Source organism: Mustela lutreola, chromosome 11 (genome assembly GCF_030435805.1).
Source record: "Mustela lutreola isolate mMusLut2 chromosome 11, mMusLut2.pri, whole genome shotgun sequence".
NCBI lineage: Eukaryota > Metazoa > Chordata > Mammalia > Carnivora > Mustelidae > Mustela > Mustela lutreola.
Window position 1 is genome coordinate 60,419,445 of NC_081300.1, and position 20,215 is coordinate 60,439,659.

General features: G+C 47.1%; 1 protein-coding gene across 1 annotated transcript; it reads left to right on the forward strand.

Moving 5' to 3' along the window:
- The first annotated feature begins 232 nt into the window (after nt 1-232).
- Nucleotides 233-20,177, forward strand: CIDEA (cell death inducing DFFA like effector a). The gene is made up of 5 exons (XM_059140506.1): nt 233-361; nt 10,736-10,880; nt 11,728-11,874; nt 17,752-17,933; nt 19,734-20,177. The coding sequence occupies exons 1-5, from the start codon at nt 324-326 to the stop codon at nt 19,879-19,881; spliced, it is 660 nt and encodes a 219-aa protein (XP_058996489.1). The 5' UTR covers nt 233-323; the 3' UTR covers nt 19,882-20,177.
- The last annotated feature ends 38 nt before the right edge of the window (nt 20,178-20,215 follow it).

Consider the following 20,215-nt stretch of genomic DNA (forward strand, 5'->3'; position numbering starts at 1 on the left):
TTTCTCCAACTCCCAGAACGGGCAAGGCAAGCCTAGGCTAACAACGACCATCCAGGGACCCGCGGAGCAGCTGGAGGTCGAGAGCCCCGGGTGCCGTCCTCTGCAGCGGTCTGCGAGAGCTGTTTCCCCCGGGGGCCCCGAGGTGGCACTGACCGGGGCGCACTCCCAGAAGGCCAAGCCGCGACCTTCGGCTGCGGAGAGCCCATTGCCAAGCTCCTCGCCCTGCGCTGGGCGGGCCGGCGGGGGCCGGGGCGGGGCTGGCGGCAGAGCTTTAAGAGGGCGCCGGCGGGCAGAAGCGGAGCCTGTGAGGGGGTACCCCAGCGATGGAGACCGCCCGGGACTACGCCGGAGCCCTCATCAGGCGAGTGCGGCGCGAGCCCGGCTCAGGGCTACGCTTGAGCGTCCCCCCGCGCCCCCACGTCCCCCGGCGCCCCGTATCCCTCTGAGCGCCGTAGTCCCCTGGGCCCCTTGTCCCCTCTTAGCCCCGCGTCGCCTTGCATTTCAAGCACCCCGCACCCCGGAGCGTCCCGCGCCCGTGCGCTCTGAGTCCCACCGGCGCCCGGTGTCCCCCGACGCCCTGGGCGTTCTGCTGCCCCCTGTGCCTGGCATCTCCGTGAGCCCCTCGGCTCGCCTGCACCCGGGGTCCTCCGGCACCCCTGTGCCCCGCGACTCGGAACTCCCCGAGGCCGCGTCCCAGCCCACGCACACAGCCTCACCTCTGGTGCCCACGCCTTCGGGCAGCGCGAGCGGGCAGAGCCCGAGCCAGGCGCAGGGCTCCTTCCCCTCCTCCAGCTGGCTGCAAGTGCCAGGTGTGGCGCTCCCGAGCTGCGCGGGCATCCACGGAACAGGTGACAGTGGTGAATGCGGGAATGGCTGAATTTCTTGCTGGTGCTGCAGCCCCGCGTGCAGATCCTCGAGGGCCCAGTCGCGGGAAACCTGGGCAACGCCCTCACAGTGCGCGGGGACAGGACTTCTAGGGTATCTCGGGATCTCAGCGGGAGCTGGGGCCCTGGTGGGACACTCGGTGGCTTTGGGATGGTCCAGACTTACCCCTAAAGATGAGTGAGGGCTCTGAGCTCCAAGAGGAGGTGGGCTGAGCCGAGAGCACCCCTTGGGCTTAGAATGCGCGGTGACCCCTGCTTGATGACTCCACCCAGACTTGTGAGGATGTGTTTGGAGGGAAGCGCTCCCCTTCTCGCCGCATCTGAGAGCGCCCTCGTTGCCCTCGGAGGGACCAGGGGCCCCTAGAAGCCTTCGGAGTCCTCCCCCCGCTCTCCCGGGGCTTTGCCACCCGCTGGTGGGGGCGAGGACCCAATTTCTGTTCATCTTCATACTGATGTAGGAAAGAACGTTAGGGTTCCAAGCCTACTGCCTAGAAAGAATTCTTAAGAGGTCTTTGATGCAAAAAGGTGATTTTATTAAAGCAGGGGACAGGACCCGTGGGCAGAAAGAGCTGCACTAGGGTCTTGAGGAGTGGCCCATTATATACTTTCAACTGGGGAGGGGTTTAGGGATGGTGTGGGCCTTCCAGGTGTTTTGGAAACAAGGTTTCCTGGATCCCTAGGGGACTAGGATCTACTATTATTATCTACTATTATTAGGAAAGGTCCTTTATTACTGTTTAGTAGAAACTCTGTCCTGAGACCCTTCAGATGTTTATGGGTGGGTCATATACTTGGGAGATGATTGCCAACATATATCTTGTGGGGTAGATCTAAAGGAAGTTCTCAAAGAAATTTTTGTATGTTAAAGTAGACTTATAGGATCCTAGGGGAGGAAGGGGGGTTGGGCTGGGATTGTCTTTTGCCCTTAGCAAAGCATTAACATTCAGTTGAGTCCCTAGAGGAATGTCACTCGGCCTGTTTTAAAGGCTTGTCAATGAGCTGTGGGTAGTAAGGAAACTTAATAATGTCTCTTCTGCTTTTGTTTCCCACTTCACTATCTGACATTCCCTATCCTGTCCTTGTTAATAAAATCCAAATATTGTATGGAAGTAATTTTTAAGTATAGATTAATGAAAGGGATAGTGCTTCCTTGAAGATCTTCGAAGTGCTTCAAAAAGGATAGAGAAGCCCTTGAGTTCTTTAAAATGCAGGTTTTCAAAGGTGACTGATCCCATTTGTAGGAAAGGTCAGAGGGACCTCGTAGGTTGAAAGGAAAGGGTGGCAAGGGAGAGCCACTCTGCAAAATCAGTGTGATGTATAGAGGGCTGAATTTGCTGTGTGCAACACTCAACGTTAGGAAAAATAGCTTCCAAAATGTACATGTGGTCTGTCTAAACTGCATTGGCTCTCTCTTTAAAAATAAACAACAACAACAAAAAAAAAATCCAAAAAAACAGAAGTCAAGTAGTAGGAACCAGGAAGGGTGAGAAACAGACTTGCTTCACACGTCTTCACTAAAGCACGCAAGTATAAAGGTAAAGCCTTGGGTTTCTTTCCTTTTTTGTTCCTCTCTTTCCCCTCTTACAATTCCGCCCCAGGGGGTAACACCTGTTGACAGTTTGGTGTGCAATTCTCAAATATGCAAACACACACATTCTGCAACTTCTTGTGAGCCCTGGGGAGGGGGCAGGCTGAGTTTTAAGGACCGGTAAGTAGGCATTAATTCCTCACTGGTGTTGCCTGGAGCAGGAGATGCCTGCGGAATGAGGGCTGACCCCGCCCTTCCCCCTGATTCCTACAACGGGATATTCAGATCCAAAATGCAGCAGTGCGAGGCTTCCACTGGGTCCAGTGTGTATGGAAGTCACTTGCTTGCGAAATGTTGGCAAATCAAAACATAAGGAGGGGGACACCTGGGTGGCTCAGTGGGTTGAAGCTTCTGCCTTCGGCTCAGGTCATGACTCCAGGGTCCTGGGATCAAGCCCCACATAGGGCTCTCTGCCTGCCTCTCTGCCTACCTGTGATCTCTGTCAAATAAATAAAAAAAAATCTTAAAAAAAAAAAAAAAAAGGAAATGTCTACTTGAAGACACATTCCTTCTGAGCTTGGCAAAATCTAAAAATAAGTATCCATTTGTTAGAGACACACTGTACAGTTCTTTGGGGGGGGGGGGGATCTACCTGCTTCCAAACTAAACTGGAAGAAAAACAATCTATACTACTTGTTGAAAGGAAAACACTTCTCTTCCCTGTCCTTTAGAACCATGTCCAGGCTGAAGACCCGTGTGAGTCACAGACAAGGTGATGGCCACATGTGTTAGTTACAGTCTTGTTGGATTTCTGTCTCCTACTTGTTCCTTCGTTTTAACCTAGATGGCCCTAACTCTTTCATTAGTAGATGACTGCATTCTGCCAAAGAAATAACTTAATCTACATACTCCTCTTTTTTTAAGGCCAGCAATTCTAAAATCTTAATCCAGTCTTTCGTTTGTTAATTGTCTGTGATCCCTCAAGGTCATAGTCATGGTGAAAGCAGCTTGAGGTCTCTTAACAGAGCTCTGGACATCAAAGATGCCCACACCTTCCTGTGTTGTCATAGAGGAAGCTCCTCAGCCTTTGTGTCTGTCCAGGAGCAAGAGCATTCCCACCGACCTTGAAGTTGTTACAGAGCCGAGATACTATACTGTGTGCAAAATTGCTGCGTTTGTTGCTATTTGGTACATCTTTCCTTTGCTTGGACAAGGATCTCTAGGTTATGAATAGTTGGCATTTCAGGACACATTTCACACCGTCTTATTAGTGACCTAAGCAAGGAATTGCATTTTCTACAAGTAAATTTCCTTGATTACTGACGCTTACTCCTCCGTGGGTCTAAACTGTTATTTTAAAAATATTTCAAAGTGTCAAAAGACACTTGAAATGTATGGTCATACATACACTGAATCCTCTTCCTGAATCAAGGATTTCAATAGGTTGGTCAAGGTCCAGATGGAAGCCGGGCGCAGGACCATGTGTGTAAGCCTGGAACTAGGACCCTGTGCTGTTGGGATACTCCTCCAGCTGTGGCCATTGAGTTGGACCCTGACACTGTCCCTACTGCTCACCCAGATCCAGCCAGACCTGATGACCGCTTTTCAATCCTGTCTATCTCTGCACTGCTGTATTGGACATCACCACTTCCCTCCCTAATGTCTTTGTTGTCACCAGGCTTTGGTGGTAGTGCTTGGTTGACTTGCCTACCCGTGTCTGTGCTTACTTACTCTCAGGTGGGTTCCTCCTTGCCACCTAACAAGAAAACGTGGGGCCACTCAGACACTAAAACATTCATTTCACTCTGGATGTTCCCTGGGGAGTCACTTACATGGCCTGACAGGGCCACCTCGTCACGGCTGACCCCAAAATGTTTCTCTCTGGGGGAGACTTTGTTCCCAGGCCTGCTGTTTTCCTCCTCCTTCCACTTTTGGAAGGAACGTAAGTCCATTGGGTAACATAAAAACATGCTTTTTTTTAATGCCCTGTGGGAGCTGGCTTCCATTTCCTGGTGTGAAGCTCACATCTGTCCATCTCTGGCTCGTGCTCTATTTGCCACCCTATACTAAGTTGAGCCTCCTTTGTTCCCTCAGGGAAAAACAAAAGATTTCTCTGTTTTCCTCACTTCTGGGAGTTATGCCCCTTCCAGTTTTTAAGAATGTTCTATGAAGTCTGACTTCTCTTTTTGTCTTGATTTCCCCGAAACAATCTGTTTCCTCGAACAACCTGTTTCCTGGTTTTTCTTTTCCTTTTAGTGAACTGTTTCCTTCCTGCTTCATAGCTTGTCTGCACTTTCCCAGGAATTAGAGGGTGACTGTGGGATGCTGGGTGGCTTAGTTGCTTAAGCGTCTGCCTTCAGTTCACGGTGTGATCCTGGGATCTTGGGATCAAGTCCCGCCTTGGGCTCCTTGCTCTGCAGGGGGCCTGCTTCTCCCTCTGCCTGCTGCTTGCTCTCTCTGGCTCTTGCCCACTCTCTCTGACAAATAAATAAATACAATTTTTTTTTTAAAAAGGGCATCTGGGTGGCTCAGTCCTTAAGTGCCTGCCTTCGGCTCAGATCATGATCCCGGGATTGTGGAATTGAGCCCCTGCATCGGGCTCCCTGTTCGGTGGGAAGCCTGCTTCTCCCTCTCCCACTCCCCGTGCGTGTGTTCCCTCTCTCGCTGTCTCTCTCTCTCTGTCAAATAAATATATAAAATCTTTAAAAAAAAAAAAAAAAAGGGTGACTAACATGTGATGTATCTAATCCAAGGCTTCTCGGAGCTCCTATCTCGACTTTGATATATTAAGATATTCGGGGGAGAATGGCAACACATTTTAGACATTATGCTGATAGCCAGTGACCTAGATTTTCCTAATAGGAGGACCAGGAGTGAATTGGATCCGTATGTTGCTTTGTTCAATTAGCTATCTTGTTAGCCCTGCTGCTCCTTTAGCTGGTACAAAGTAAATAATCCTACAATAATTGTTAAATCAGTTTAGTGTACATAAAATTCCATATAACCCCTTTTTTTATTATCCATAAGAGAGTCTCAATTTTATATAATTTGATACATCAGATATTCCTCTTGTTCCTTAAAGGGAATAGCAGGATTTAATTTTCATGTCTCTGAGGATTTTTTTAGGTGTGCTCTAACAATGAGCCACTACCCGGTTAGGAAACATAATGGGGAGGAAGAACATGGACTCTATATGCCCACCTTTTTTTTTTTTATTGAGGGTGGCTATCTAGAGGGCAGCATGGAGAGGGAGGACCAGAAATCACTGCCAGCACTTACCTTGTTTGAAGTTAAAAGACAATAAGGACTCTGCATGATCAGCTACACTACGGCATTGGAGCACGGGAGCTCACTAAGGCGTGATCGCTTGCATCCAATGAGGAGGTGTACGACCACAACTAACTAGGTCAAAGCTGTTTGTGCCCACAAGGTGTACCATTGGCCTCTAGCGCCTGGACCTAAGATTCCAGGACACGAACTTTGTTCTCCCATTTCTCTGATCTTGTCTTAGCCTGTCTTTTACTCCATAAATAGATTACATGCCAGCAGTAGCCTAGGGGCCGTGGGGAAGCCAGAAAATGGACACAAAGACCCTGGCCTCAGTGAGTACAGATTCTAGAAGGACTCCTGGTTCATAGCAATGAGTTCCTGCTTTGTGGGGAGAAGAGAGGCTCTTGCCGGAGAGATTCCAGGGTGGCTCTGTCCCATAGGAGGGTTTTCACCATGTGGGGCAGACACAATGGTGCAAAGAATGGGAGCTGGACTCAAACCCCTGTTCTAGCACATGCTAGCTCCGACCTTAATCATTTCTTAACCTCTTGAGCCTCCCTTTTGCTCAGCTGACACATCTGTCTTGCCAAGTTGTTAAGTAATGCACTAATGTGCCCAGTGTCGGACACTGAGTGGAACTAGTATCCTTCTCTTCCCATAGGGACTTGGCCCCCAGAGTTGTAAGTTTCAGCCGCCATATGTAGGTTGCCACCAAAGCCCAATCCTAAATGTAAAGCATAATATGGAAAATCCTCACTGCCCAGTCCACCAGATCGCCGGAGATGGAACTGTGAGTGGGTTCTCTGCAACATCAGCTCAGCTCAACGTAGGCATCTTGTTCATGGGGTTGTGTAACCAAAGAACCTGGTGTAACTTCTTGTAATCAGGGCAAAAGTTCAGAGGCGTCTGCTGGTCCCACTGCTGTGTCAGTTCAAGGCTTGATTCACTCGTTGGATCTCTGTTCAGTCTAATGGGGCACCACAGTCCCTTTGCAGTTGCCTCACTAGGAAGAGAAAATGCATGGACTCTGCCAGCCAGGAAGGGAAAGGAACTGTCTTTTCCTTCTTTTTTTTTTTTTTTTAAAGATTTTATTTATTTATTTGACAGAGAGAGATCACAAGCAGGCAGAGAGGCAGGCAGAGAGAGAGGAAGGGAAGCAGGCCCCCTGCTGAGCAGAGAGCCCGACGCGGGACTCGACCCCAGGACCCTGAGATCATGACCGGAGCCGAAGGCAGTGGCCTAACCCACTGAGCCACCCAGGCACCCCTGTCTTTTCCTTCTTAACTGAGTGACCTTGAGAAAACACTCTGAGCCTCAGTTTTCCCATCTGAGAAATGGGGTGATGCTTTCCCTGTAAAGTTATGCTGGTAATTAGTAATATGTTAAGAGTTAGCACAAGCTGGCCATAGCAAGTGCTTGGATGTGACCAGTGAGGACACACTAACGGACGCATCAGATCTGAGCTGACAATCCAGGCCTGACTCCTAGAACACCAGTTCATGGTCAGGGCACAGGGATAAGGTGCTGGCTATTATGGAAACCTTGCTGAAACTAGCTGATCATGCTACAAGCATAAACTTAACCTGACAAATTTTGGACAAATTTTGAGAGCTGGCTCATTGCTATACTACCGGGTTTTCATATAGAAAATAACTCAGTAAATCACTGAACTTTTCACTACGTCCATTTGTAGAGTTTCAAGTTAGACCACATACTATTTAAAGCATATATTGTCTAGTGCTAGTCTAGGCATTATGGGAGATACAACAAAGAAGACTTTGTCCATAAGGAAATTCCAATCTGCTTGGGAAAATAAAGCATAGATAAATAAATAACAATATATGTGTAGCTATGAATGTATGTGTGTGTATATATATAAAATAAAGTATTAATCCTAGGCGATAGGCATTCACAAAAAGTACAGAAGTCTCTAGAATTTTAGCCTTCATGGGGTTAATCTAGACAAGATACTATATGTCAGAAAACAGTGATGTGGAGCGCCTGGGTGGCTCAGTGGGTTGAGGCCTCTGACTTCAGCTCAGGTCGTGATTCCAGGGTCCTGGGATGGAGCCCTGCATCAGGGTCTCTGCTCAGCAGGGAGCCTGCTTCCTCTCTCTCTCTGCCTGCCTCTCTGCCTACTTGTGATCTCTCTCTGTCAAATAAATAAATAAAATCTTAAAGAAAGAAAGAAAGAAAGAAAGAAAGAAAACAGTGATGTCCTCACTTTGTATCTTCTACAAGGTTACCCTAAAAAATAAAACCATTCTCCTGAATGTCACCAGATGGACTATTTGTCCAAATTGTCAACAGCTCTTTGAGCACCTGAAATTGGTAGGCACCGTTCAGGTTTGGGGAGAGCGAAACCATACATACTGTTACCCCAGGAGCTGTGGAGATTAAATAAGGTCATGTGTCACTTATCCCAGCACCTGACATGAGGCAAGACCCACCTGACACATTCCTAACTTACGTTACTATTCTTTTTTTTTAAGATTTTATTTATTTATTTGAGAGAGAGAACATGAGCAGGGGGAGTGGGAGAGGGAGAAGCAGACTCCCCATTGAGCAGGGAGTCCAATGCAGTGCCCAATTCCAGGACCTGAGCCAAAGGCAGACGCTTAATCAACTGAGCCACCCAGGCATCCTGTTTATATTCTTTTAAATAATTTCTTTTTGGATATATTCCTAAATATAAAACAGCCCCTAGTGCTGGGTGGAAACTACACATTGCTAGACTGATCTCCAAAGAGACCGAAGCCACGCTTAGTGCCACAGCAAGATGCATCTGTTTCCCCTCATGGAGTTATTTTTAAATAAATTCTTGGATGTTTGTTTAAAAGCATGGGGTAGTATGTCAAAGGTGGCTTTGCATTTCTTTAATTGCTATCGAAAGCCTCCTATGTCCCCAAATACTCAAACTTGTCTTATTCTTTGGTGTGCGGCATCTAGATAAACTTCATGAGGTCAAGAACAGACGGTAGGGTCCTAATCCCCGCTCTGGTTCCTCCCAGCTCTGGGGCAGCTCTCTGGCCTGATTTCCCTCATCTGCAAGTTGAAAAAGGACTATATCACAGAGTTTTCTGAGGAGTAAGCAAGTAATATTTACAAAGCAAATGTCAGGGTGCCTGGCCGACTCCGTCAGTGGAGCTTGCAACTTTTGATCTTGGGGTTGAGGGTTCGAGTCACACGTTGGGTGTAGAGATGACCTAAAAATCAAATCTTTAACAACAAAAGTGTTTGTTAAGTAACTACCAAAGCTGTGAGCTTCTCATTTATCCCCAATTATTTATACACTATAAATATATATATATATATATATATATATATAGAGAGAGAGAGAGAGAGAGAGAGAGAGAGTATTTGCTAGGTAACTAAAATTTGATAATCAAGGGTTCAAGATTATTTTCCTCAGAAAATTGTCTTGAGGGCCACCTGGGTGGCTCAGTGGGTTAAAGCCTCTGCCTTCGGCTCGGGTCATGATCCCAAGGTCCTGGGATTGAGCCCCGCTTCAGGCTCTCTGCTCAGCGGGGAGTCTGCTTCCCCTTCTCTCTCTGCCTGCCTCTCTGCCTACTTGTGATCTGTCTGTCAAATAAATAAATAAAATCTTAAAAAAAAAAAAAAAAAGAAAGAAAAAAAGAGGAAATTGTCTTGATTTGGTTTTGTTAGTTACTTTTCTTCTCCATGTTAGTTTTTTTAATAGTGAAACTTTGAATTAATTCTTTGTTTAGTGTGGAACTTGCTCCAAAGTGTCATGTGGTATACGGCCCAAAGTTCTTTTCCTTCTTGTTATTCCAACCACAATTGTTATAGTGTTCTAGTGTTCCTTGCTTCTTCTTCTTTTTTTTTTTTTTTTTTTTTTTTTTTAGTTTTTGTTTATTTATTTTTTTGTCAGAGAGAGCATAAGCAGGGGGAATGGCAGGTGGAGGGAGAAGCAGGCTCCCCACTGAGCAGGGAGCCCAAGGCGCGACTTGATCCCAGGACCCTGAGATCATGACCCAAGCTGAAGACAGACACTTAACCATCTGAGCCACCCAGGTGCCCCTATTCCTCATTTATTCTAAGTTAATTCCTACAAATGAGTTTATTGCTCTAGTGAGCTTAGAGCAATGGCTTAGTCTTACCATACAATAAGTAACTTTTCTGTGTGTGTGTGTGTGTGTGTGTGTGTGTACCTAATTCTTTTTTTTTTTTTTTTCATCAAATAGTTATTTATTTATTTATTTGGCAGACAGAGATCACAAGCAGGCAGAGAGGCAGGCGGTGGCGGGGTGGGGGGGTGGTAAGCAGGCTCCCTGCTGAGCAGAGAGGCCAATGAGGGGCTTGACCCCAGGACCCCAGGATTATGACCCAAGCCCAAGGCAGAAGCTTTAACCCACTGAACCTCCCAGGCACCCCGGTACCTAATTCTTTGACTCTGCTTGGTCACTGCATAGCCTCTGGAAATCTTTTTCTTTCCTTTTCTTTTTTTTTTTTTTTTTTTTTTTCCTTTTCTTTTTTTTTTAAGATTTTTTCAGCTGTAAAATCCACGTTTGCAGAATAGAATTCTTATTCCTTGTTTGAGTTTCTTTTCTCACATAGTTACTACAAGGACTTTGAATGTTCCAGTAAAATGAGTGTAATAATATAATGGTTGTGTTTTTAAATGATATATCTATTACTCATTTGTTTTTTGGATGTCAGGATATATCTGTATATATATAAAAATTTCAATAATTTCTAACTATTGATTTTCTTTCTTTCAGATACAAATATGAAAACTTTTAATTTTGTGTACATCAAACCTCTCTATATGTTTCTTAAAGATTTTATTTATTTATTTCACAGAGAGAGAGATCACAAGTAGGCAGAGAGGCAGGCAGAGAGAGGGGAAAGTAGGCTCCCTTCTGAGCAGAGAGCCCAACACGGGACTCCATCCCAGGACCCTGGGATCATGACCTGAGCTGAAGGCAGAGGCTTAACCCACTGAGGCACCCAGATGCCCCACAATCCTCTCTTAAAAGATTCTTTTGAAGGTTACATCTAAGATATTTTAACTTTTCTCCTCCATTTCCAGGCCTCTGAGGTTTATGGGATCACAGACCAAGAGAGTCCTACTAACCCCCCTGATGCACTCGGCTCGCCCTTTCCGGGTCTCCAACCATGACAGAAGCAGCCGGCGAGGGGTGATGGCCACCAGTCTGAAGGACCTTCTCAGCAAGGTGCAAGGAAGCACAGTGCTTCCACACCGCTCACAGGAGGGCCCCTGACTGCACTCTGGGGCTCTGATCTTGGGTACTAAGCCAGTGCCAAGACAGAAATGTCATGACCTCAGAGACCCTAAGGGGAGAAGAAAAGAATGAAAGGGAACATTAGCACTTCTCTGGACCATAAAAGATTTAGCTGCAGAAACAAAGGCCTTAAAACTGATAATGTAGCCTGACTTCGTTGACAAGGGAGAATACAGGGAAGCACCGGGCTTTGGAAATCTGTTTTTGGTTATAAGTCCCAGGAAAGAATAGTCTTTAATCTAAAACAGTGTCCTAGATCACCAAAAAAGGAAGAATCCGGAGTCTGTGGAGTTGGGTTATGGAGGCATAACCCAGACAAAGACACCCACGGAAATAAATGAGCATCCCACACGCAGACCTTATAGCAAGAAAGATGGCTCTCTATTGTATTGCTGCCTTATTCATTTTATTTGCCAAAATCAGTAATTATAGAAGCTGAATGACTCAATGTCTTAATTTGTCTCATGTCAGTGAAATCTCTGAAAAAGAGAGATCCACTAGAAATCTGAAATTCTGGCAATTCACAGACCTGTACCCCTGGGGCTAATAATACATTAAATGTTAATTTAAAATATTTAAAAAAAAAAAAAAAGAAACCTGAAATTCTCTTTTTCCAAGCAAAGACTAAGTCCTACACCCCAGTTAAGGTAGATCTTTACCATTGAAATTTTAGCAAGTTCAGACAGGACTTTGGAAACTATAACTTAAAGAGTGGCTCTGAGGGCTCAAAACAGAATCTCCTGCTTTCTTCCATGTCTCTGATGCATTGCCAGTGCAGACCCTGGAAGCCTTGGTTATCACCAGCGGACTGGTCAGTTTGGTGCTGGAGGAAGATGGGACCGTGGTAGATACGGAAGAGTTCTTTCAGACCTTAGAAGACAACACGCATTTCATGATCCTGGAGAAAGGGCAGAAGTGGACACCGGTAAGTAAAACACTTATCCAAACAGCTACTGGGTAGACTTTTTACCCACAAAATGCGTTCCCTAGTTTGGTGTTGACTTGCCCTCTTTCTAAATATATACTTTGTTTCCCCTAATAACCACATCTGCAAACTTCAACCGGTTGCTTCAAAGCATTTCTAGGAAATTTAGCATCTTAGTGAGCCTAAGCTATATGATTTGAAGCAAATCATTTTTTAAAATTTAAGTTCAGTTAATAAACATATAGTGTATTATTAGTTTCCGAGGCAGAGTTCAGTGATTCATCAGTCGTATAAACACCCAGAGCTCATTACATCAGATGCCCTCCTCAATGCCCATCACCCAGTTACCCCATCCCCCACCTACCGCCCCTCCAGCAGCCCTGTTTGTTTCCTATGATTAAGAGTCTCTTGGGATTTGTCTCCCTCACTGATTTTGCCTTATTTTTCCCTCCCTTCTCCTATGATCCTGTTTTGTTTCTTAAATTCTACATATGAGCAAGATCATATGATAATTGTCTTTCTCTGACTGACTTATTTCGCTCAGCATAATACCCTCTAGTTCTGTCCACATCGTTGCAAATGGCAAGATTTCATTTTTTTGATAGCTGCATAGTATTCCACTGTATATCTCCAGCACATCTTCTTTATTCATTCATCTGTTGACGGATACCTAGGCTCTTTCCATAGTTTGGCTCTTGTGGACATTGCTGTTATAAACATTGGGGTGAGGTGCCCCTTCCAATTACTACATTTGTATCTTTGGCTAAATACCCAGTAGTGCAATTGCTGGGTTGCAGGGTAGCTCTATTTTCAACTTTTTGAGGAACCTCCATACTGTTCTCCAGAGTGGCTGCACCAGCTTTAAAGCAAATAATTCTGAGGAACGGGTTTAGGCCAATAAGTACCCACAGATCCTGTTAAAGTATGCAGATGTGACCATTCCTTTAGCCAATGCAGTTGAGTAGGGGTGTGTGTGTGTGTGTGTGTGTGTGTGTGTATGAATTTACAGTGAGTTAGAAAGGTAAAAAAGTTAAATAAAGGTTTCCATATCCAGGAAAACTACAGATTATATATCTCTTGGATCCTACTATAAAACACCCAAATGTGTAAAACAAAATATTAAAACATATTTTATATGCTTACTGACCTTCAACAAAGGAAAATCCTCAGAGGCCAAAACTTTTATGGGAGCCAGAATCTAGAGCAGCAGCTTACCTGCGAGCGTCTCACCTGTGCCCATCCACTCGCTGCAGTGACTGAGGACTGCAATCTTGACAGGTGCCGGCAGGACAGGAGACAAAGCTTTGGGCTGACACAGGGTAAGGGGCCAGATTAGAGAGGCCCACATAAAGCAGAGAATCTTAGTCTCTCCTAAGAATTCGTGGACACAAGCTGCCTTCATGAGGTTTTAAGGACTCTTGATTCCAAAAACATCCAAGCCAAGAGTTTCGTTTCCAGAGCCCGGGGAAGGAAGCATCAATAACAGGAGCATATTCATTGAGTTTTCTTTGTTCATCTGGTCCCTCCATCCAGCCCCAGAGTCCTGGAGTTGATTGGGTCCCCATGTACCAGTAGGAGCAAATAGGCTCAGAATGAGCATTGATCTGGGTATCAGAGAGTTTCCATTCCTAAAATTCCAACAAATGTGAGTTCACAGTCAAATCATAGAATGTAAGGACTTAAGGCACTTATGTGAGAGTAAGCAGAAATAATGAAGTCAGACCTCCAAAGACGTCAGATGTTGGAATCACCAGGCAGAGTATAAAATAAGTGTATTTTGGGCTCCTGGGTAGCTCAGTCAGTTAACCATCTGCCTTCGGCTCTGGTTGTGATCCCAGGGCCCTGGGATTGAGTCTTGTGTTGGACTCCCTGCTCATCAGGGTGCCTGCTTTTCCCTCTCGCACTGCCTGCTGCTCCCCCTGCTTGTACACGCTCCTCTCTCTCTCTCTCTCTCTCTCTCTCTCGGTCGGTCAAATAAATAAATAAATAATGAATCAATCAATCAATCAATAAAATAAGTGTATTTAAAACATCCAAAGCTATTCAAAAGTTAGAAGGGACAAGAGGCAATCAGGACTAGGTAGACTTCAAAGACTACAATAGAATTTCTGGAAATGCAGTTAAAGTCAATTGAGACAGGCAGCACTGAAAAGACCACTTAAGAAGGTTCTGTGATGCAGCACAAGAAGGTAGAGGTGAAAACCATTAAGGAAGTTGGAGACAGGACTGAGAGGGTCTCAGAGATGTTTGACATTCTTAGGATTTTTTTTTAAAAAAGACAATGCATAAATCACTTTTTAAATGATACATTTCATTAAGAATTTTGTTCATCAAAAGATACTATGTAAAGATACTATGTAAAGCATGTAAAACAATAAGCCCCAAGTGGGCAGAATGTGTTTTCGACATAATCCAACAAAAGATTAGTATTTGATAAATTTAGGAATGTCCCAGAAATCAGTTATGGAAACAATGAACGATCTGGTAGAAAAATGGGCCAAAAACAGGGACCGGTATCTGCAGAATGGACAATAAAATCTAGGGAAAAAAATCTTCAACCTCATTGGTGATTAGGAAAACATAACTTAAGACCATAATAGGATACTGTTTTATACCATTAGATTTGGTATTCTGAGGCTTTTCCAATTTTTTAAGCTATGGAGCAATGAACCCTTTCCACTCCCACCAGCAGTTATCTAAAACGGTGTCCATTTATCCCATAGAACTGAAGCACCATCTACGACCCCGGCAGTCCTCTCCTAGACATACACCCTGCCCGCAGACCCCTGGCCATGGGCTTCTCTGTCAGTACACACAAATTAATACTCTAGGGTCTCTTCCTTGAATGGAATAGTCTTCAGCTGTGACAATGCAGGACGTACAGCTCCAGGCATCTCGGCGGATAAATCTCATCACCTCTGTTCAGTGAAAATATCAGAATAATCCATTAAGCAAGGGATCTTAAAGCTTTTTGACCTCAGGACCCCTTTACACTCTTCAGAATAAATGATGACCCCACAATAGCTTTTGTTTATGTGGATTTCAGTAGACCTGTAGATCTCCATCAAGCAGAGGTTCTCAACCGGGGGGGTGGGGAGCAGTCTTACCCCTTGAGAGGCATTTGGCAGTATCCGAAGACATTTTTGTGGCCACAACTGGGGTGAGAGGGTTACTGAAGGATTGGAAGAGCATAGGGTGAATTAGACAAATCTTTTAAAAGGCCATCTTGGGCCTTTTTGTTGGAGAAAGATGTTGTGGGCAGAATAACAGCCTCCCGAGATGCCCACAGCCTAAACCCTGGAGTCCGTGAAGGTGTTACTTTACTTGGCAAATGAACCTAGCCGGTATGGATAAGTTAAGGATCTTGAGCTGGGGAGATGGGCCTGGGTAACCCAGGCACCAGTGTCATCACGGGGTCCTTACAGAGGGACAGAAGGGTCAGAGTGAGGGCCAGACACAGGGAAAGAGGAGAGGAGACGTTAGCAGCCAAGAACCTGGAGAAGGAGAGGGGGCCCCTGTCTCCCCTGGAAGCCTACAGAAGGAACAGCTCTGCCAGCTCACTGGACTGCTGACCTCCAGATTGTTCTGGTCTAAATCTCCGTTGTTTCAAACCACTGAGTTTGTGGTCATTTGTTACAAGAGCAACAAGAAACTAGCTCAGAAGGGAAGGGCGGTTTTTCTGTTTGTTTTTATAACAGACACTGGGAGAGTGGGCCTTCAGCTTGGGTGGGCGTGGGGAGACTGAGCTGGAGAGCAGGGCGCTGAGAGGCTGTGGGTGCAAGTAATCCTGTGGGGCGGTGTGTCCAACGGGGCAAGAGGCCTTGCAGCTCCCAACAGCCTGCTTGACAAATGACTTTGGGACCTGTGTCATCTCTTGACTTAGGCCTTTCAACCTTCTTCCCTCTAGTGGAAATGGGCACCTCCAAGGTGATTATAAGAGCCTTGGAGGTGCGTATTTTTTTATACCCACCTTGTAGGTGCGTGTGTTTTTTTTTCCCAAGTCAGTGAAGCCTATTGTATTTAACGCTAGGGGTCGCCCGTCTTCAGTCTGAGCGCGGGGAGGCCTGGGAGGGCGCGAAGGACCAGGCTGCCTGGCGATCCTTTCTTCTTCCTTAGCCAGCAGGTCATAGAAATCCTTGTCACCGTGGAGCTTGTGAGGGCTGATTTTGATTTAAGACCAACACTCAAGGAAGACATTTAGGGGGAATAAGATACAAGCTTCTATATATCAGAAAGGAACATGAAGCAGTGAGAAAGAACAGTGGGCCGATTTTAGGTAAAACCCTCCTTCTCATTCCATAATCTTTTTTTTTTTAAGATTTTATTTATTTGACAGAGAGCAAGCACAAGCGGAGGGAGCAGCAGGCAGAGGCAGAGGGAGAAGCAGATTCCAAAATGAGCAAGAAGCCCCATGTGGGACTCGACCCCAGGACCCCAGGATCATGACCTGAGCTGAAGGCAGATGCTTAATCCACTGAGCCACCTGTGTGCCCCTCATTCTATAATCTTAATTTTTAAAAAATATGTTTCCTAGGAGTGCCTGGGTAGCTCAGTTAGTTAAGAGTCCCACTCTTGATCTCAGCTCAGGTCTTGATCTTGGGGTCATGAGTTCAAGTCCCGATTGGGCTCCACATTACTTAAGAAATAATAATAACGTTTCCTAAATACTGGACAGTTAGTATCCCCTAAAGAGGCAGCTGGACCCCTTGTGCATTAAACAACTTGTTGTGTATGTCCTGTGTGGAGGAGAGAAGAGTGGTTCTGCCAAGAAGTGGGTACTTCTGGGAAATTTATGTTTTACCTTCACCTAGAGTCATTGTTGTCATTGGTGAATTTAACATTTCCAGCCTCAACTCCTCCCAACCCCCAAGCTTCCTGAGACGTAGTAACTGGATTGATTGTGTACTTTTGAATCCTGGATCCTGCAGGACCCCTGCATGGAGCCAGCCCTAGGGAGAGTCGCCCCTGGCACAGTGTCCATCCGTTCTTGCTGTTTGCAAAGCTGTCTGTGTGGAAGACGTTCCAGGGCTCTTTGTAAACCTGGGGACTGACAGTGGTCTCTGGCTTTCTCCCCTGACCCGAAGGGTCTACTGATGTTTCACGATGACCTCCATGGCAATTGGAACCAGACAGCTTTCTGTGTCCCCAGGAGGTCTGCATTCATCCCGGCGGTAGCTAGAAAGCAGAGGCAGCCCTGGGAAGTTCTCGCCCTGCCCCTTGCTTAATTTATTATTTTTTAAAGATTTTATTTATTAGTTTGACACAGAGAGAAACAGCGAGAGAGATAACACAAGCAGAGGGAGTAGAAGAGGGAGAAGCAGGTTTCCTGCCGAGCAAGGGGCCTGATACGGGGCTTGATCCCAGGACCCCGGGATCGTGAGCGCCGAAGGGTAGAGGCTTCATGGACTGAGCTCCCCAGATGCCATGCCCCTTGCTTTAGTCACTGCCCGCCTGGCAGCCTCTTGTGAAATGGAAATAGCTGTCCACTCCTCTTTGAGCAGACCGTGCTATACTCATGAGATTGTCCCCATCGATCAAGTCACCACGGGTGAGCCTAAGGGACCAGGCCGAGTGTGCTCTGTACCTCATGTCAATAGCGTAGTCATCCTAGAGTCCGGGCCCCGAAGCCAAACCACACTGACCCCGAGTCACTAAACTGTGAAAGTAGCTTAGGGAAGGATCGTTTCTTACAGGTTAGGACACGGGAGCAGTGGGGGCATACTGATCTGCCAGAAACATGCCTCAAGTAATTAGCAGCTCAGTCACCAACAGATTTGAAGCCAGCAGAGTCAAGACGGGCAAAAACCTAGAATTATGGGATGCGCACGTCACAGCTGGCGGTGTTCCTGAAGTCCCTCCCTCCCTCCTTGGTTCTAGGGTGGCAACTACGTCTCAGCTCGCCAGCAGCCAAAGAAAGCGGGGATAGCAAGGGTCACCTTCGACTTGTACAAGCTGAACCCCAAGGATGTCATTGGCTGCCTCAACGTGAAGGCCACGATGTATGAGATGTACTCAGTGTCCTACGACATCCGGTGTACGGGAGTCAAGGCCCTGCTGAGGTAACACTTCGGGGGGTGGCTAGGGGTCTGGGAGCTGCATGGGCGCTGCCTGGGGTGGGTGTGTGGGGAGACCCGTCCCCAGCTCACTGCTCTGCCCTGCCATGCCCAGCCCCATGGAGGCCCTGACCTGACCTTCACTAATTCATGTTGCCCTCTGGTAGTTTATGCCACAGACTTCAGTCAGGGGACAGAACATTGAGCCAAATTTTTTTTTTTTTTTTTTTTTTGTCCTTCAGAGACCACTAAATACAACATGGAAACAGAAACTAAATAATAAGTATAGAGAAGAACCAAATGTCTTTAAAAAATGAGGGGTTGGTCTGAACACGTTCTGTGTATTCCCCAGGAATGCTCTGCGGTTGTGACCGGACAGCCCGTCCCCCAAGCCCTGAATGGAGGGCCCCCTGCCCTCCCTCCCAGCCTTGCCTCTGAGCCACCAGCTGTGGGACCTTTAACACGCAGCTTAACCTCTCTGAGCCTTAGTTCTAACGTCTTTAAAATGACAAGGCTGCTTCCAAGTTCTTTATGAATGGTTTGGCTCTAAACACACCTCCTTCTGTCTTCTAGTAAAGTCGGACTGATCCTGTAAATACCTAATTCCTGTGGAGGGATGGATGGATGGGAGAGACTGACAGTGGCAGAAGGTCTTTGAAGCTAATCTATAAAGTCCTGGCACAGCCGCTCAGGGCAGGGGCCCCTGCTTCTCCAAGGGCATGGGCTCCTTCTCTCCACAGGCCCTGTCATCCCTGAGCCCTAGTGCAGGGCAGGAAATGCTCTGGAAATGAGGCTGGGTCTCCCCACCCATGAGCACAGAATTGGCTCCACAATGTCTTCTGGGTGGCCTCTGTTTCCCACTCAGACCCATCAGGACCCATCGGCCCCAGACAACTGTGGCTGTCCCCGTGTTGAAATCTTGACTCCCAGGAGAACTTCCTTCTCCCTCCTGAGATGGGAGAAAAGAGCTTGATTGATTGATTTTTCTAAAGTGAGACAGGAGAGTTAATACCAACTTAGAAAAGTATAATGAGGAAAGTAAACCTCACCCCAAATCCTGCCTCAGCAAACTCTTTCTGGAGAGGCCTCCTCATCCCTAATTCTTACCATCTGAGATCTGATGGCCCCACAAGGAGCCACAGAAGTCATCAAGGTCCCCACGTTGAAAGCATCACCCCAGGGTCCTGTCATGGGACCCCAGGGGCTGGGGCTGTCCCAGCCAGCGTGGCTGATGCCCAGGCCTTGCTAAAGGACAGACCTTTAACACTGGAAGGAAATCCTTTTGCTTTAGACTCGGTGGAGAATAACAATTTGAGTTAAAGCCACTTTGTTAGCCTAGAATAACAGGAAGGCCAGGCTCAGCCGTAGGGCCAGAACAGGGTCCAGGTGGGTTGTCCCAGCTCCCCTAAGCAATCTGGGTCACAGGGTCACTCTCCTCCAGCCTGGTTTTCCTTCCACACCTGACTTGCCTGATTTTAATAACAAGCCCCCCATACCCACCCAAGGTGGCCTGAGTAAGCAAGCAGCCAAAGGACAGGACACACCATGTGCCTTCCCTGTGCTTCCTAATTACTGCACAACAGGCCACGTTTGGAAGTGGCTGGAGGAAAGGTGGTTCCAGGCCTCCTGCGTCAGCATCTGCCTGTTAGCCAGCCCTGGGGGGCGGGGGTGGTTCCCTAAAGCACCCACACGCAAGCAGGGTCTGCTCTGAGCCCATGTTTGGGGAGTGGTGAGGAGTCGAGCGCGTCTGCCCCTGGCTGGCCCAGAGCGCCAGGCCTGAGGTGCGCCCTCGCTCCCTCGTTGCAGGAGCCTGCTGCGACTCGTGTCTCATGCCGCCCAGGTGACTGGACAGCTGCTCATCTACACCGGCTCATACATGCTCCAGCTGCTGGGCGACACGGAAGGGCCGGCTCCTCGCAGGTCACACTCTAGACGGGGGTTCACGTGCGGTTAGGGAGGCCAGCCGCAGGGACCCAGCTGGCTCTTGACCCAAACATTCTGTCTCGAATGATGATTTTGAAGATGCTTCTGTTCTAAACCACACACACTTGGACACCGCGGGCACCTGTGCTCGGGTGTAGCACCCAGCGGGGAGGAAGGAGCTGACGGCCCATGAGATGGGAGATGCCCAGTGGGATGCCCCGAAGGTAGGAGAGGTGGAGGGGCCTCGGAGGGTGAGCAACACAAACACACACTGGGTCTTTCAGCTCCTCTCCTCTGTAATAAACCAATCCCAAGAGCTGCTTTTCATACAGGTAATGCCTCCTTGTGCCTCTTTCGTGTTCCAA